The sequence below is a fragment of the Girardinichthys multiradiatus genome, chromosome 10 (genome assembly GCF_021462225.1).
Source record: "Girardinichthys multiradiatus isolate DD_20200921_A chromosome 10, DD_fGirMul_XY1, whole genome shotgun sequence".
In the NCBI taxonomy this organism is placed as follows: domain Eukaryota; kingdom Metazoa; phylum Chordata; class Actinopteri; order Cyprinodontiformes; family Goodeidae; genus Girardinichthys; species Girardinichthys multiradiatus.
Window position 1 is genome coordinate 7,647,284 of NC_061803.1, and position 18,515 is coordinate 7,665,798.

The 18,515-nt window shown below is 44.8% G+C and overlaps 1 protein-coding gene across 1 annotated transcript in view; it reads right to left on the reverse strand.

The window, feature by feature from the left end:
* The window catches only part of vwa2 (von Willebrand factor A domain containing 2), a 42,993-nt gene that overhangs the window by 763 nt on the left and 23,715 nt on the right, over positions 1-18,515 (reverse strand). The window contains exons 3-13 of the mRNA XM_047376665.1: positions 10,463-10,537; positions 9,126-9,259; positions 8,933-9,042; positions 7,876-8,073; positions 7,635-7,768; positions 7,332-7,461; positions 4,014-4,069; positions 3,804-3,911; positions 3,146-3,727; positions 1,440-1,991; positions 1,105-1,227 (exon numbers count right to left, since the gene is read on the reverse strand). Of these exons, the coding sequence (XP_047232621.1) occupies positions 1,105-1,227; positions 1,440-1,991; positions 3,146-3,727; positions 3,804-3,911; positions 4,014-4,069; positions 7,332-7,461; positions 7,635-7,768; positions 7,876-8,073; positions 8,933-9,042; positions 9,126-9,259; positions 10,463-10,537 (2,202 nt within the window). The remainder of the gene's footprint in view (positions 1-1,104; positions 1,228-1,439; positions 1,992-3,145; positions 3,728-3,803; positions 3,912-4,013; positions 4,070-7,331; positions 7,462-7,634; positions 7,769-7,875; positions 8,074-8,932; positions 9,043-9,125; positions 9,260-10,462; positions 10,538-18,515) is intronic.

An 18,515-nucleotide genomic window follows, 5' to 3' on the forward strand; every position in this document is an offset into this window, starting at 1 on the left:
AGATGTGCTTGATATCTTTGTCGTCCTTTGTTAGCAATAGCTAACTCCAAAACCTTGCTTTACAACAACATAACTGCTCCTGCGAATATTGCACCTGAAAGAACATTTTTCCACATCATCAAGAACATCAAGGTGGAGGTTCAGCTGCACTGAAGAAGACTTCAGGACAAAAGAGTGTCCAATAAGTGCCAAGTCTTCTACTGAGAGTTGCGCTATATAATCGTGTTGCCACCTGTGCAGAGCTTGCTGAAAATTGGCAGCAGGTGGGTATTGGTTCAACTGCATGCAGAGTGAGGTGAAAACATTTGGACAACAAAGCATAACAAGAAGGGCATTAGAGAAGCCATCTCTGTCCAAGAAAATCTTCAAGGACAGACTGAAAGTGTGCATAAAGTATCTGGATGAAAGAGTACTGCCAAATTCTTTTCTCTGCTGAATCATCTTTCAGATTATTTAGACATAAGCTAAAATCATTTGTCCAGAGAAGAAAAAGGAAGCGCTATCATGAGTCCTGTGTTCTTCCAAGAGTGAAGCATGCATATCATCCAATATGAACATCTCTAGTGCCAGATCCTGACTGATGGTGACCTTTTCTTCTCTTGGTGCTTAAAGTTGATCTACCAGAACAAACTGCAGCAGTTAAACAGAGGATGGGTCTTATAATCGCAAACTCTTTGTATAAACTTGATGTACTCTCACAGACCACTTTATTGGGTATATGTTGCTAGACTTGGATCATCTTTAAGTAACATTCCTCTAACATTTTGGTCCATGTTGATCTGATACCATCACATATGTTGCTGCAGATTTGTCAGATGCACATCCACGATGTGAACCTTGCATTTTATCGCAAAGGTGCTCCGTTATGTAGAGACGTGACTGTGGCGGCCGTTGGAGTACAATTAACTCAATGTCATGTTCAAGAAACTAGTTTGAGATGATTTGAGCTGTGTGACATGGTCCATTGTCCTGCTAGAAGTAGCCATCAGAAGATGGGTACTCGTGTGGTCATAAAGGAATAGGCAGGAGGCGGAAAAAAGGGAGAAATGATGCTAAACTTATTAATGAAGGACAAAGAATTAGGAGTTCATTAAGAGCACTTACGTGTTTCGCAGTGTGGCCCTTCATAGTCCTGGCACTGACACCTGAAGCTCCCTCCTGAGACGATGCAGATTCCATCGTGCATACAAGGGTTTGGCTTGCACAGGTTCACAGGTTTCTGCACCTCTGTCAAAGCAAAAAGACATGTAGAGAGATCATACAAGTATTTTTCGCTTAGCACTTTTCTGTTTATTTTAGGCTATATTCATAGAAACAAGAAATAATCATGCAAAATTCAATAAGAGTGATGAGATCCCACCTGTTCCAACAGACCCTTGCTTATACTGAGAGAAGAAAAGGCTGTTTTAAAATGAACAAATGATTTTCTGCATTTTTACCTGAGCATATTATCTGAACCAGCACGTCCTCAAAGTACTTGAGATCCTCATAAGATGGCACAGAGATCATGTACTCCTCTGAACCTGCAATCATCTTCACTTTGTCTCGCTGCATGTCTCCAATACCAACTACAAAAACTGAAACACCACTGTCTCTTATCTTCTGAGCGGGCACGACGGCATCGTCCCCGCCCGAGCCATCCGTCACCACCACCACGGCCTTGTTGACCCCCAGCCTGGCACCACTGGCTATAGTCAGCACTTTGGAGTAGATGTGGAGCAACGCCGTGCCCGTTGACACCCCTCCGCCCATGTAGCTGGCTTCGCCCACGGCCTTGAGGATGGCGGAGCCAGACTTGTGGGCATCCAGGCCAAACACGGTGGTAGCTCGTCGGTTGTAGGCCACCAGGGCTACCTGAGTCACATCCCGGTTAATGTCGAACTGGACGGTGATGCTGCGCACAAAGTCCTGCAGGGTGGCAAAGTTCTGACGGCCGACTCCAGCTGAGGCATCCAGGGCAAACACCAGGTCTACTGCCTGCCCCAGACACCCTGAAAAAACAATATATGTCTTAAATTTAAACATACAACTGCTGATACAGAAGCTTCCATGTCATGTCCCAAAGTTTATGAGGGTAGTTATCTTTTTCAAGCTGGAACTGATTGAGATTTAATAGATCAACTGTTTTGTATTGTTATTTATTTTCTTCTAAAGAATCTTCTTAAAGTAAATTTATGGATTGCAAAAAATAAACCAAAACCATACCCTGATATGATTATGGCCATGGTTTGATGTAGTAATTCATGCAAAAGGATGCCCAACAAAGTATTACAATTCTTCTGACACATTGAATGTTTGGTTTTCATTATCTGTGCCCAATAATTATTAAAATTACAAGAAATATTTTACTATATGTGTAATGAATGAGTTTTACTTTCTGAAATGAGTGAAAAAAACAAACTTAAATATGACTTTTTTTTTTAGATATACTTGTATTGCCACACCTAGTAAGATAATTAAAATAAGATTTTGTATGCAGTAGCATATTCTCATCCTGAAATGTAGAATTTGGATCATTATCCTGCTTGAACGTCAATAATGAATATTCCTTTTTTAGTTTTCAAGCAAGCAAGTTCTTATTAAAAACGTCCTGGTACTTTAAAGAGTTCACGATGCAATAACATAAAGAGAAATCCTCCTCCATAATTAACTGTGGCCTTGAGGTGGTTTTCCACCAAATCCACCAGCATTTGTTATTTTTGAAGAGCTCAATGTGGCCAACAGTTATCAGAAATTGGCCTCTTCAGCAACTGTTCTTTGGATTGCTCTTTCTCATATGATACTGTCACATGTGGTTTAAGGTGGCGCAGTACATTTTTTGTCTAATGAAGAGTCAAGTGCTCCGAACATCTTATTGCAGTGCAATAAATCAACCCCTTTTTGATTTAAGAAAAATTATCTCATTAAAGATAAATTGTTTAACTTAATTTTAGAATTTTTTTAAATTTCGGCACATTTAAAACTAATGTGCTGAAATAAAAGGTTATATTTTATATGCTACTACATAAAAAAGATATATTTTTAGGCTTTTTACACATCTTTACTGGGTTGCCAATAAATATTGAGGTTGCTGTGAAACACATTCAGGTACGTAGCACAGAATTTTATCTGGGCTCGTGAAATCCCCCTGTTGGACAGTAGGTACCTTGTGTATCCACGCTACAGATCTTGGCCTTCAGCTCAGGTATCTTTTCAACGAGTCTATCAGGTGACGAGTACGTTAGAGACCTCTGAGGATTTCCTGTGATATTGTTCAGCTCCCCCTTCAGTCTGTCCGGTCCCACCCCTATCAGGAAGATCTCTCTATCTCGTGCATATCTTGAGGCTTCAACCACCTCATCAGCAGCAGGAGTGGCGGTGAGCAGCACCACCACGTGTGGGAGGTCATCTGAGACGTCTGCAAAGACTGGCTTGCTCACAAAGCCATGACGGGTCACATATCGGAGCGCCTTGCCTGTCAGGGTCAAGCCACCAAGTGGTTGCAGAGCATCCACGGCCTTCAGGAGGCTCCTTGTGTTTCTTTTAAATTCCCCGACCTGGGATTCCACTGTGGTCTCCCCACCGAACACAGCCAGGCCGACTTTACTGGGGCTGTCGGAGCCGATGACAGTCTGCAGGAAGCGCTTTAAGAAGGATTTGAAGCGAAGGAAGCCTTCTAAAGTGAGCGTAGCAGAACCCTCCAACAGGAAAAGCAAATCAATGGAGCAATCCAAGGATAAAGCAGGAGCTGAGGAAGGATTTAAAGTTAAATTAGTTTGATCTCTGCAGAGACAAAAAGGGTCTAAGCTAGGGATTGTACTGACCACAATGTGTGTCTGATCTATAACCAGGCGGACACACACAGTGGTAGCGCTCTAGACCTTCTGATACACAGGTTCCCCCGTTCAGACAGGGCTGAGAGTCACAGGGATCTAAAGAGGATGAGGAGATCAAATAGAAATGAGAGAGATGGTTAGCACTATGTAAGAGGGTAAACAGCAGCAGGCGTAGAAGGGAAGGGAGCATAACTTAACCTGAACAAATGGTCCTATGGCAGACTGTCTGGTGTCTCCTGTAAACTTTACTGTACCTGCAAAACACATGATTCACATTGTGGTTCACTAACTTTTATTAGTCAAAGCAGCATTTTACAGAGAAAATCATCATATAAAATAATATTTTTAAAAGTTTTAAAGCCTAGCCTTAAAAGTAGACAGTTTGTCCATCTAGAGCCCACTGATGGTCATTGTTCTACTAAAAACCACAATGATTGAGATACCTCTCTCTGTCAGATTGACCATAACCATTGGAAAAGAGAGGGGGTCATACAGGTAGCAGAAATGGAGGGTGTGTTTGCACCTCAACCATAACTGAGCCGGTTTAGGCAAAACCTGACTCCCCCTTACTCCAACCAACCAGGATGGAAGAAGACGGAGGTAAAAAATAAGGAAGATAGCTCAGGATAACCTAAGCCACTCTAACTATAAGCTTTATCAAAAAGGAAAGTTTTAAGCCTAGCCTTAAAAGTAGACAGGGTGTCTGCCTCACGGACTAAAGTTGGGAGCTGGTTCCACAGGAGAGGAACCTGATAACTAAAGGATCTGCCTCCCATTCTACTTCTAGAGACTCTAGGAACCACCAGTAAACCTGCAGTCTGAGAACGAAGTGCTCTGTTAGGAACATATGGAACTATCAGATCTCTGATGTAAGGTAAGGTAAGTTTATTTATATAGCGCTTTTCAGTAACGAGACACTCAAAGCGCTGTACATACAATTACAATACAATCACAAAGAACACAGACAAACAAATCAAATGCTAAGAAATCTAAAAATATATGAATCCTTCTGAGAAATCTAAAAATCTCTGATCAATATTACAATGATACAGATAACATTAATAATCCTTTGGGTTTTACTGGTAAGAGCTGGTTCTAAACCAATCTTTCTAAAGGGGTAATTATATTATTAAGTCCTCTGTAGGGGAAAGCATCTTGTGCTAAGAAGTTTCATTATTCCACTGAATTCTAACTAGTGAAGCTGAGTCACTGGTACAAAACAGCTTTAATCCACATTTTCAGGTGCTAATAATATATTACTTTTACTGGTGCTGAAGTTGAACTAAGTAATCTAATTAAGAAAGCTGGGTCATTGGTGTAAGAGCAGCTAAAGTCCAAGTTACTAATAATTTTTTTTTTTTTAACAAAATAGTACACGGTACTTATGAATGTAAAATGTACTTAGTGAGAGGTACAGCCCAATATAGAGCATCTGTGTATCTGTCAACACCTGAAACTTAACACCTGTGAGTATGAGTGTGTACACGCTTTTGTATACAAGGTTTCTCGACACAAATATGCAATAGCGAGTGTGAGGACCCACAGACCTGCCCCATGGTCCCTGGACGGACACTGAGGAGATCCGAGCCACAGACATCCAAAGGCCCCCAAAAGCACAGGAGCCCCAGGAGAACCACCGCCGGGACTACCGCAACCCCCACAGAGAAGAACAGTGGAGAGTCCCAGGGGAACCACCCAGCAGTGACAGTGCGGAAGCCCCAGGGAGCTGCAGCGACGAGCCCACAGGCCCCGCCGGCAGCCGTCCACGCCCAAGCAGATCCAGCCATGGACCCAGAGACCCAAGACCCCGGTACACACCACCCCCCAAGCAGAGGTCCGACAGAGCCCAGGGGGCCAGGCCCCGGCAAGCAGCCACTGGGAGTGAGCCAGCACACACCAAAGCACCCGGCCCCGGACACCGAGAACCACAAGTAGACTCCAACCACTGGCAGGATCCAGGAGAGGGAGCTGTCCAAGACCAAACCTGTCACAAAAAAAAAAAAAAAAAACACACACAGTCACAATCACCCACTCCCACCCTCATGCATACACATAAAATCACTCGCACCCAACATAAAGACAAACAACAATGGACGTCATACACTCACTCACACTCCCCTTGCATACTCTATACTCCCAGGTCCAGGCGCCGGTACCCCCTCGGGGCCCCTGGACCCAGGAGGTGGTCCCCTTCCCTCCTGGGGCAGAGACAGGCAGACAACGCCGGCACCGCCCAGACCCGGGTGACCCCGTCCCGGCTCCCGACCCCCCACCCTGAACCCTGTCTCCAACAACCCCATCCACCTCCGGAGAGGGGGCTATGTACAAAAGAGGGGTCCACATGGCTCAAACCAGTCCGCCAACCGGAGCCGCCCCAGGACGGAACAGTCCCGACCCCCCAATGAGCTCCGATCCCAACCCCATGAGTCTCTCACACCCAGTGAACCCCAACAAGAACCTCCCCACAGGGCCACCCCCAACAAGGACACCGATATCGAACACATCCCCCCGAACCCAAACGCCACAAATCCCCTCCCCCACAGGGGCACAGCCCCACAGGTGAACTCCATGGCCGAGAAGCCGATGAAGCCACACCCACACAGCGCAAGCTCCACACACAGCCCCGCTCTAAGAACCCCCGCCGCACCTCGCTCCCCCACCACACAGCGCGCCGCAACGGCAAGGCAAGGGCCCCACGCAACGCCACCCCCGCCCACTGGCGCAACGGGGCAGACCCCACCGAGCACCGCACCCACAACAGGACCCCCGACCCCGCACCATGACAGGACAAACTCATCCACCAAGAGATACCCGGCCAGCAGCAGGCACCCAGGGCCAGTGTCCCCCACCACGCCCCCCTCAGCCACAAAAAACACTACATCACTGCCACTGCAACGACCGCTCAGGGAGAAACACTATCCAGCTCAGCTCCACCATCGCCGTCCAGCCGATCCAAACGCCGGTGACCCCACGCCCTAGAAGTAGACACAACCCCTCCACCCCACAGGCTGCATGGATGGAGGGTCGCAGTGATTTAGCATGAAGTCCAAATAGTTCGGATTTGAACAGCCTGTCAGTTTAGCCCGTCGGTCTAAGATTTATTTTAAAATCTACCCCTGCATTAAACTTCACAGCTTTATCCCTTACCTGCACACAGACTCTATTGATTAGGTGGCTTCTGAAGACTAGTTGCACTGGACTTTATTTAGGGGCATTGGGATAAAGAGGGCTGAATAAAAATGAAAGTCACTATTTCCATATTAATTAATTTGTAAGACTCTGTAGGACCCATGTATCCTTTCCCTTTCAATTCACAATTATGCACCACTCTGTGTTGGTCAACCACATAAAATCCCACTAAACAGGACAAAACGTGAAAATGTCAGAGTTAAATAGTTAAAAAACAAACTTCTGGCTGGTGTCAGAAATAGTTTTTAAATCCACAATTACAGTTTGCAAAGAGAAAATCTAACTGAAGTGTTTTTATGAGTGGAAAAAGCTTTCATGCTCGCTTACCTGTAGTAAGGGCAAAGTGATGTATATGGGGAATATCCCTTGGAGCCTTTCCAGCACATGAAATTCCCCTGTAGCTCTTTCACGGTCTCCAGAGTCTTCCTCTCGCAGGGAAAGGACTCCATCTGACAGCCTGAAGGACAAGACAAGACAGGACGAAAGGCAAAACGGTTAGGATTGATTAATGAAAGTGAGGAAACATCTAACCAAAGGAGGGGAAGGGTTGTGTAGAGATTTAAGTCAAAGATCTGTAATGATTTGGTGAGAAACAGAAAGACAGCAGCTCCCCTCAGAAAGGACTCTCACCCGCAGGTGTAGCGTTGCAGATAGAGAACATGTTCAGCGTCGTGTACAGGCCATTAACAGCATCATAGAAATGCTCAGCAAAGAAGACATGACTTTCCAGTGGCTCACTGGCAAGTGCGTGTAGCTCTTCCCATCTGCAAAACAGACTGACGTAAGTGTTTTTGAAATTTCATTGCAAATTACTACATGTGCTTTTAAGAATCGTTGCATTCATTTACTATTTCTCTTTCCTCATCCTTACTTGGGGTACCGCAAGCCGAGAGCAAATAAGACCACGCCCTTCTCCTTTAGCTGTGCGGCTGCCTGGGCCACGCTGCCCTGAGACCTTCCATCAGACAGGAGGATGGTGATGCGGGGGACGCTGGAGGAGTTACGGCCACCTGGAAAACCTTTTCTCAGGATGTATTTCAGAGCCACACCTGTCTGAGTGCTACCACCTCTGAGAAGGTTTTGAACAGAAGAAGGTTTTGAACAGACTTATAAACCAGTGAAGTTACCCAAAATGTGCTGTGTGACACAGATCTGCAGTGAAAGTTATATTTGCTTTCTTGTAAAAAAGGAAATCTATTCAACTATTCATCCATTGTCTTATTGGCTTATCCAAGATCGGGTCCAGGGGGAAAACCCTTACACTCCTCTCCCCGGCAACTCCCTCAAGTTCATTCTGGGGGATCCCAAGGTGATCCCTGGCCTAACGGGGTATATAATCCCTCCAGTGAGTAGTGGGTCCTCCCCAGGGTGTCATCCCAATGGGACGTGCTGAGAAAACATCCAAAGGGAGGTGCCTAGGAGGTATCCTGAGCAGATGCCCAAACCAACTCAACTGACTCCATCTCTAAGACGGAGTCCAGCCACCATACAGAGGAAGCTCAATTTAGCTGCTTGCATCAGGGATCTTGTTCTTCCAGTTATGATTCATATCTCATGACCATAGGTAACATATTTATTTTTATTACATTTTTATTATTTTGGGGACTCACAAGAAAACATTTGTATCTCAAATGCTCAGTTAAAGAAAAGAACAGTTGTTCAGTCATGTTTTTGGAGTTAGATAATTTTTTTTATCATTTAATGTGGCACCGGCTCAGACAAGATTTAACAATCTAAGTTCAATTATATAATTACACATTTTAAAGCAAGAAAACATCTTCCAAAGTCACAGTCAGTCTTTCCATTGTTCCATTACTGCTTGCTGACAACATAAAAAGGAACAGCGTGAAAAGTCTTACTTTCTCCAACTCAGTTGGTATCTTGGCTTTAAAGGGAAGAACAGAGCCAAACTAAAAGTAGACTCACACCTGTATGAAATCTGCTTTAAGTGCTTCTTCAGCTCTTGCTTGGTGGAGTACGAGTCCAAGGAAAACTCAAGCCGAGGAACAGAGCCAAACTGAATCAAACCGACTCGCACCTACACAAAGTCAGAGAAATAAATATGTGTTGATCGACACGATATAAAGAGAGAGGAAAAAAATGTTTGGAAGGAAAACAAACCTTATCGGGAGCAACGTCCAGGGCTTCACAAAGCTTTACTGCGTAATGTTTAGACCTTTCGAAGGTGCCCTTCCCCATGCTGTAGGAGCCGTCCATGAGGAAGAGGATGTCTATGACTGCTGAGCACTGCATCACTTCACAGGAACAAAAAACACACAAAAATGGTTGTTGTGTCGACAGTGATGTAACTCCAAACATTGTTTTCTCTGCATTCCTGCATTAAATTAACCTTCTCATGTTTGTGTTCATTTCATGGTTGAATAAGCAGGGATGCTGCTGTTATTGAGCTGCTGACAATGAAGGGGGCCTTTATTATCGAGGCCATTTCTCTCTTATTAGGGCTTATAGGCAACAAGTCTTCATCACTCTGTGATAGAGAGATTCAATAAAATTACTTATATCTTCATGTTTTGGTAGGTTTTAAATAGATAAATAGAAATAATATTAATAATTACAGTACAAGTTTCAATGCACTAAACGGGTGTTTTTCTATAAAATATAGTCGATTTTACTAAATTCTACAAAACCCTTATTTTAATTTTGTTAATATATAAAGTACAAAAGAACAGGATATTTTCATTGACCAATGCCAGTTTATTTATAAAAATCTAAACAAATGTGGAAATTTTCCCCTGACAATTAATTCAAAAACATTAGTAGAGTGGCAAAAAAAAGGCCAGAACATTTAATTTAATAATTAATATTTGACGATAGATGATAAAGTCAGGATTTGGTATAAAAGTAGTATAAGATTTTCCTATTATTCTACTGAACCTATTATTTTAGTTCAACAAAAATATGCACATACAGATTTAAATTTTAAATTTAAAAAAGGAACATGCATGTTTGTTTAGACATGCATGCTAAATTGCTCCTAGGTGTGAGGGTACATGAGCATGGATGTCTGTCAGTGATTAACACCAACTACCACATCCCAGCCCTTGCTACGCAGGCAGCCAGGAAGCTAATTATTCATCCCACCCTTCTTTACCTCTGACTCAGTCTATACATCACAGTCTGATTACAAAATACAAGTCTTCTTTGTAATATTAGTTAGATCATATATAGCCAGAAAAGGTAAAGGAAGCTAATGCAAACTGGTTTTTTAAAGTGTAATTTTTTAAACTGATGCATCTCTCCTACTGACCATGGAATCAAATAAAATACACCCAGGAAACATTGCACTATATCATCATTTTTATCTGGGGGCTGTTTGCTGCTTGGATAATGTTATCTTCTCTATCTGATCACCAGTTTGTGCCAAACACACATTTTTTCTGTTTGTAATTTTTACATTTTGCCAAGTATTTGTTTATTTTACAGATTTTAATACTCACATTCTGCTGCCGAGTTGATTTTTGCCAGGTTCTCATGGCTGGTTTGAATCTCCTGCACAGATGCAGCCTGTGGGACTGGGAGGGACAAAGGACATGAAGATCAGGGTGACAATCAAATCTGCATTTGCACATGTAACATAGCACAGACACTCTTTAGACCTTTGACAGAGCCAGCTGTAATATTCCTTATATAACTGGCTTTCCAGAATGGTGACCTGGTCCTCTACAGGGTTTCTCAAGATAATTCTGACATGCAAAATCAGATTAACCAAAAAATGTTTTTGCTACTTCTCTTTTTTCATTGACTGAAAATATATGAAGACAAGTCAACTTGCACACTTCTAGCATTTAAGCTTAAACAACTACATTCTAAGATCTCAACCATCCACTGAAATAAAGAAAAACAAGTAACCTATTGTTGTGGACCCAGTTATCTACATTTTTGATTTGATTAACTATTGTTTAATATGTGTATTGTAGATACAGTGTCACAATTTTTTGTTACATTACAGACTTATTCTGAAACTGGTTACAGAATAATTTTCTTAAAAATAAGTCAAATCAAAATAGACCATAATCTGAAAGTTAAATTAAGTTCAAATAAAAGTGTGTAAATATTTAAACATAAGTGGCTTCATTTTTTGTTGAAGCACCTTTGTAAGCCATCCCACCCTCAGGTCTGGTTATCTCCCATAATTCTCTGCAGATCTTCGCAAGCTTGGTCAAGTTTCACAGCATCAGTAGAAATTCATGTTAAGGTCTTCCTATAGGTGTTCAGATGGATTTAAGTCCAAACTCTGACTGAGGCACTCAGAGACATTCAAAGACTGCTTCCGAAGCCACTCGTTTGTTATCTTGGCTGCATCATTTAGACCATTGTTGTGGTGGAGGATGAAATCTTGCCTTAGTCTGAGGTCCAGGGCACTCTGGAGAAGGAATCTCTAAATTTGGCTGTGTCATCGCTCCTCCTGTGTTGAGTAGCCGTCCAGTTCTTGCTGCAACACAAACTTTTCCCACAGTATGATGCTGCCACCACCGTGGCTCACAATACGGATGGTGTTAGCCTGGTGATGAGCAGTGCCTCTTTTTCTCCAAATATAATGCTTGAAGTTAAGGCCAAAATGATTGATTATGGTTTCATAAGGACAAAAAACTTTGTTTCCCCAGGTTTAAAAATCTCAAAGGTGCATTTTAGCAAAATTCAAGCAGACTGCCATGTGCATCTGGTTACTCAACCATAAAAGCCTAATTGCTAGAGTGCATTAGCAAGAGTTGCCTTTCTGAATGGTTCCCTTCTCTCCACAAGGGAACTGTGGAAATATATTATGTGTGTACATCATTACTATGTTCAAAACCAATGTGGGAAATAAAATGTGTAACATGTGTTAGTATAAGACATTGTGTGGCCTGCAGAAGTATTTCTCACAGGGGTATGGTGAAGTGGAAAATTACTGAGAACTGCATGTGTGTGAAAATTAGTGATAAGTACAACTGACTGAGTTACTCCCTGCTTATATCAGTAGATATGGGATGCAGCTGTGGGACAATACCTGACTAAATATGGTAAGCCAGAAAAGTGTGTACGTGACTATGTGTAGAAAATATTGTAAACAAGGGCGCTGCCCAGTTTCGTGTGTGTTTTAATAAAAGAAATGAGCCCAGTGAGAGAGAGCCAGAAGAAATCTCGGTGTGTCCTGCCCACATGAGCTCTCTTCCCCTGGGCCCAGGTATTTAAATTGAATACAACGGTGTCTGAGTGTGATTTATTCTAATGTGTTGTGAATTCCTCTAGGTTACGGTGTATAAATGAACGCGCAGAAGGCCCCGTTAAAGGGACACTTCAACAATTTGGTGATCCCCGACGTGATTCACGGCTGAATCAGGGAATTCGGATAAAAAGAGAGTGTGACATCCGAACCTCCTGACATCTAGGGTGCCCATAAATCATCAAAGGTAAAGTAGAGCCTATGTTATTAAACTCTCCGATTGAATTTATATATAGGCTAAATTAACCATGGTGTCAGTTGGTTCTGAATGTCATTTTACTCTGCAAAACTGTAAAAGAGTGTACGTTAACTGAACGTGTTAAAATGGAGTCAGATAAGAATTGCTGAGAGTGTCGTCTGTAGCTTGGTAAAATACAAAAGCTGAAAAAGGTTAGAGTCCTTATATTGCTGAGAGTGCCATCTCAACTTATTGTTTGACAGAGCAGTAAGATATAGCTGGGATAAAGGACCGTGAATTGGCAAACCACAAAGGATTAAACCGGGTTAAAGGCCCCATAGAAGTCCGTCTGAATATTTTTGACGGCTGACAGGTTCATTCAGAAATTTTACAAAGGGTTAGAGGCCCATCTAGTGGACACACAGAGGAACTACGGTCCTCACAAGCGACGGGTAGTGGAGTCGATGTTAAATAATTGGGCAATAATTCGGAATTAAAAATGCGGTTGGATTTTTGATTATTTGAGGGAAAATAAAAAGCATTTATTGAATATAGGCATCTGCAGTGCAGATTGTGAATATTAAGTGTTTTTGCTGATATTAAACGGGAGTGACTGTGAGAAGCGCTGACTGTGTGTGTGTGTGTGTGTGTGTGTGTGTGTGTGTGTGTGTGTGTGACTGGGTGAAGCCAGCAGAGAGCAGGCTCACCATTGCTGTTGAGTAAATGCACTGTATATTCTGGTAAACCTGGCGATGTTAACAAGGACAATACAGTGATAAGCGGATTTTATATGCATATTGTGAAGCGTGAATTGAACATTAATTTCACAGGATTTTAAACAACATGGAAGGGAAATTTCCGGAAGCCCCAGTATGGGTAGATTTGGAAACCCAATTGACTAACATGCAAGCACTGGTTCTCCAAACGAGAGGTAAGGAAGAAGGTGAGAAGGTGAAGAAGAAAATGGAAAAACAGGTAAGAGAAGCAATGAAGGAGGATGAACTTAATTTGACGGATAAGTGGAATTTAGGTGATTGGTTTAGGAAGAAAATGAATACAGCTAAGAAAAACATGCAGGAAGCACAAGGTAAGTTGAATGAAGCTACTGTGTGGTCCAAAGGTAAGTACAAGACCAACAAAGAAAAATGTGAAAAAAAAAGGAGCGCTTCTGGGGAGACATGGTTTTGATATACCAAGGAGGAAGGCACACAATGAAGCAGAAAGAACCAAGAGGAGGAGACAAGAAGGAGGGGTCAAAATCAGCTCAGGGGACAAGCCCAGACAGACCGCCCCATATAGACCCTCCTCCCCATGCAGCTCCCTCACTGGTGCACCCACAGCGCCCCCTGGTGGATTGCACCCCATATTGGAAGTAGAGAATGGAACACTTGTAGTGCATGGCTTGGACATTCCAGAAGGGGGGACTGGATCTGTCAGTGGAAGTTCCGGATTATCTATGTCAGCATCTGCTGGATCATTTCAGGATGCGGAAAAAGCAGCATTTCAGGACAGAGAGGTAAGAGAAAGAAAAGAACAACAACAACAACAAGGAGGCATCAGTCTAACAAATCCCTTTCGCTCACCCCCACAACAATCCTCCCAACCAGCTTCTCTAATTTCAGAGGCTGGGGCACGGGGGCCACCCGGCCCAAGCTCTGGCTTAGAAAGAGCAAGAGCAGGGACTGATCCGGTGGGATCAGTGGCTTTACTGCCAAGTGGATCCTGGAGGCCAGATAGGGTTTTGTGTCCCAATCCTTTTCTCCCACCCACACCTTGTTACACCTCTACCCCAGCTGTAGAGCTGCAGGAAAACAGGCACAGCATACCACAGGAAGATGGAGAAGACAGAGCAGATCCGCAGCAAAACCATCCTGAGGATGGACCCCCAATACATAGTCAGACAGTTGTACAGTCCAGAATCCATTTAGCCCGCAAAGCTGCAGCTAAACCAGAAGGATTTAGTTACGCCCCAAAAGTCAATTATCCCCTTTTACAGCAACAAGGCTCTGGAGCCCCCCCTTGGTATAAACCTTTCTCTCTGGGCGACATTACGGCTCTCTGTGACAAACTGCCCCCCATAACTGAAGGAGCAGCAGTGTGGCTCCAGACTTTAGACACCCTGACGGCAGGCACCACACTAGCATTGGGAGATTATAGAGCAGTGGAGGGACGGTGCATGCCACACCACACATGTAGAGAGTTTGAGACTGCTGCTTACACCTCAAGAGCCCCGGATTCTGACCTCTTCACCCAGCATGTCCACTGGCTAGGTGATGCATTGAGAACAGCATACCCTGTAACCAGGGGACGCACCATTCCTAAGTTTGAATGGGACCCTAAAATTAACCCCAGGGAATACCTGGACCAGTGTAAATCCATGTGGCAAACTCAGACAGGAACTAATCCGGCCAATGAGGGGGCACAACGAGACTGGTTCAGAGATGCTGTCCTTAAAGGACTGCCCCAACAGGTAACAGCCAGTATGGACGACAATCCTGACATGGCTGGAGCGGACGCTGGAACTTGGGATCGCCATCTGATCCATCACCTGTCCAAAATAAGAGAGGACCATAAGAAAGATGAGGAGGAACTTAAGACCCTGCAGACCCAATTGCTAAAAATGCAGTTAGCCGAAGCAAAGCAGAAAGCAGGAGAAAAGAAGAAAGACAACAAAACTCCCAAAATAATGTATGAAGGTGCGGTTTCTCAGGGCCCCCAGACTCCTCCGTTTCCTGGCCATCAGGACACGATTGCACCGAGGTCTGCAACCTCTGGTCCTTATCATGCCAAACCAGGCCGGTTCAGGGGCAGGGGCGGGCCAAGGGGCCGTGGATTCCGTGGAGGACCACCAAGGCGATGGGGGGGTGCTGACGTTTGCTACCACTGTGAGGAGCAAGGTCATTGGAGCCGAGACTGTCCGTACAACCTTGAGGCATATGGGCGTGGGTATGGACCCAGAAGAGGCCCAGGGCGACGCCCGTATCGAGAATGGGGTGGTCCACCACGTGGAGGTCAACAGCAGCAACCTTCACTTCAGCAGCCAGCCTGGGATGAACCCAGCTTTGGGCCAGACCACTACTGAGGGCCCCCACAGAACCCCCCAGACAGAGGGACTGAGGACCCCTTACTGTCCGTGACAGTGTATGGACAAACTTTTCCTTTTTTGGTGGACACTGGGGCCACATGCTCAACTATTCAACGAGCCCCTCCTACCTCCCTCTCCACAAGGACTACCACTGTCATGGGGTTTTCTGGGGCTAAACAGGTCCTACCTTACACCAAACCCCTAAAAACCAAGATAGGGGGACAGACTTTGAACCACAGCTATTTGGTGTCAGCGGACACCCCTGTCAACTTATTGGGCAGAGACATGTTGATTAAAATGGGAGCCACCATTTTATGTGGACCTGATGGACTGTCTGTGCATCTGTCCAATGGAACTCAACTAGCCCGTGGCAACAATTACCGCCTCTCTCATGGACAGTATCTCATACAACCCCTGGCTGACCCTATGGCTGACATATATTGGGTCCTCTTGCATCCAGAAACCACAGCCGGCGGAGGCATCCTCTCGTCCTTCCTTTGGTGAAAATCCTGGATCTCGGCCCTGGCGCCCTACGTCCCTTCCCCTGACCCGCCACATGTCACCCTCTTCTATGACAGGAATAACTGTGAGTGTTATCAGGAAAGCTTTGCTGAGGAGCTGGAGGGGACTTCCTGGGAGATCGCCACCGCAGACATTTATGTAGCCCCTGAAGGTGTCGTAGCCTCCGTGCAGCTGTCTACAGAGCAGGAGGACTGGTTTAAAATGTGGTCTGATGGTGTACCCCATGTTTCACTGGCGCTCCACCCTGCTCATGAAGCCCGCGAGCTGGGAGGAGTGTTAAAAGGCTCCCTAGCTCTCACTGACTGGCATTCTTTATCCACACCCAATCTATCTTATTCCCCCTCATGTAACACCTACCACATTACTAACATGTCCACAGACGTTGGTACCTTGGAACATGTGCAACTTGAAAGACATCATGGCAGAGAAAAAACAGATCATCCACTGGCTGCAGCTGTAGTTCAGAGCATGCCATCTTCCCTTTGGGCTGAGGGCCCCACGGACGTGGGACTCATTCAGTGCTCTCCCATCACTTTTCAGCTTAACACTGACCGACCCATTTGGAAATCCCAGTACCCTCACAAACCAGCAGCCAAAAGTGGAATTTCTGACACCATAGAAGGGCTATGGAACGCTGGGGTGCTGGAACCAGCTGACGGCTCTTCTTGGAACACACACATCTTACCAGTTGAAAAGAAGGGCACTGGGAAATGGAGAATGGCCCACGACTTGAGAGCTGTAAATGCAGCACTTTCCACTCCTACAGTTCAAGTGCCCAATCCTTATGTTGCTCTTACCAATCTAAACCCCGAACATGCATGGTTCACCTGCATCGACCTTGCCAATGCCTTCTTCTGCTTGCCTCTAGCGGAAGAAAGCAGAGACATCTTTGCCTTCACATACAAATCCTACAGATACCGGTACACACGTTTGCCGCAGGGTTTTGCTCTGTCACCCGGGATATTTAATCAGGTCCTTAAGGACTCCCTCCAAGATTGTCCCCTCCCACCAAACACCACATTGATCCAATACATGGATGACATTCCTTTGGCAACACCCACTGTTTCTGAATGCTTGGAGGCCACGGCTGTGGTACTCTCACACCTAGCAAAAGCTGGGTACAAGGTCAGCAAAGCCAAACTACAAATTTGCCGGAAACAGGTGGATTTCTTGGGCAGGGTAATCTCTCAGCCCGGGACAGGAATGTCCCCTTCACATCAATCTGATGTCCTTTCTCATCCAAAACCGGTGTGGGTGAAGGACATGCTTTCCTTCTTGGGACTCACCGGATACAGCAGGTCATTTATTCCAGGATACGCTGACCTAACTGACCCACTCCGCGACTTAGTGAAGAAACAGGGCATGCGCCATTTGACAGCGCCTTTAGAATGGACAACAGAAGCAGAGGAAGCTTTTATTGCTCTTAAAACCAGCCTTTCCCAAGCTGCTTACTTGGCACATCCAGACTACACATTGCCCTTTCACCTGGATGTTTCTGTAACAGCACACACCGCAAACGGGGTGCTGTTCCAGAAAAAAGGGGGAGTAAGAACAGTGCTAATGTATATTAGCGTGATGCTTGACAACATGGAACAAAGACACCATGAATGTACCAGACATGCAGCAGGGTTGGCAAAAATAATTCAAAAAACAGTCCACGTAGTGATGGGACATCCACTAGATATTCTAACATCACATGGAGTAGTGGCATTGTCAATTCCAAAACTTTCACACTCGCACCATTGAGACAACAGAGATTGAGTAAGGTGCTGGAGGCGCCAAATATCATCTACAGCCATGAAGGGATCAACATGGCAGACAGAATGACAGAAGGAGAGCCCCATGTATGCGCCGAAAAAGTTGAGGTAAGTGAGAAAATCAGAACAGACCTACAAGGAGAACCACTGACAGAAGCAAGAAACCTGTACACAGATGGCTGTTGTTTTAGACATGACACAGAGGGTCTGAAAGCAGCCTATGCGGTGGTGGAAGACACAGGAACGAACTTTGTGACTCTTAAGGCAGAAGGGCTGACAGACACCCAATCAGCACAAAGAGCAGAGGTGCTAGCAGTAATAACAGCCCTAGAACTAGGGGAAGGACAAAAAGTGAACATCTACACAGACTCAGCTTATGCTACGGGAGCAGTGCACATGGAACTAAAGCAATGGATGAGAACAGGGTTTAGAACAGCAGGACAAAAACCCATTAAACATGAACAAGAAATGAGAAGACTAGTTGAGGCCCTACTACTTCCCCAAGAAGTGGCGGTCATAAAATGCAAAGCACATGATAACAGCTACACTAGGGTGGCTCAAGGAAATCAAGCTGCAGACCAAGCAGCCAAAACCAAAGCTGGATATCTGCCCATACACATCTTGATGAACTCTGAAGTTGAATGGACACCAGAACCGACTCTGGAGGAGGTGAGTAGACTGCAAAAGGGGGCCTCACCGGAAGATAAATCAGTCTGGAAGGCAAGAGGGGGAAGAAAAGACCAGG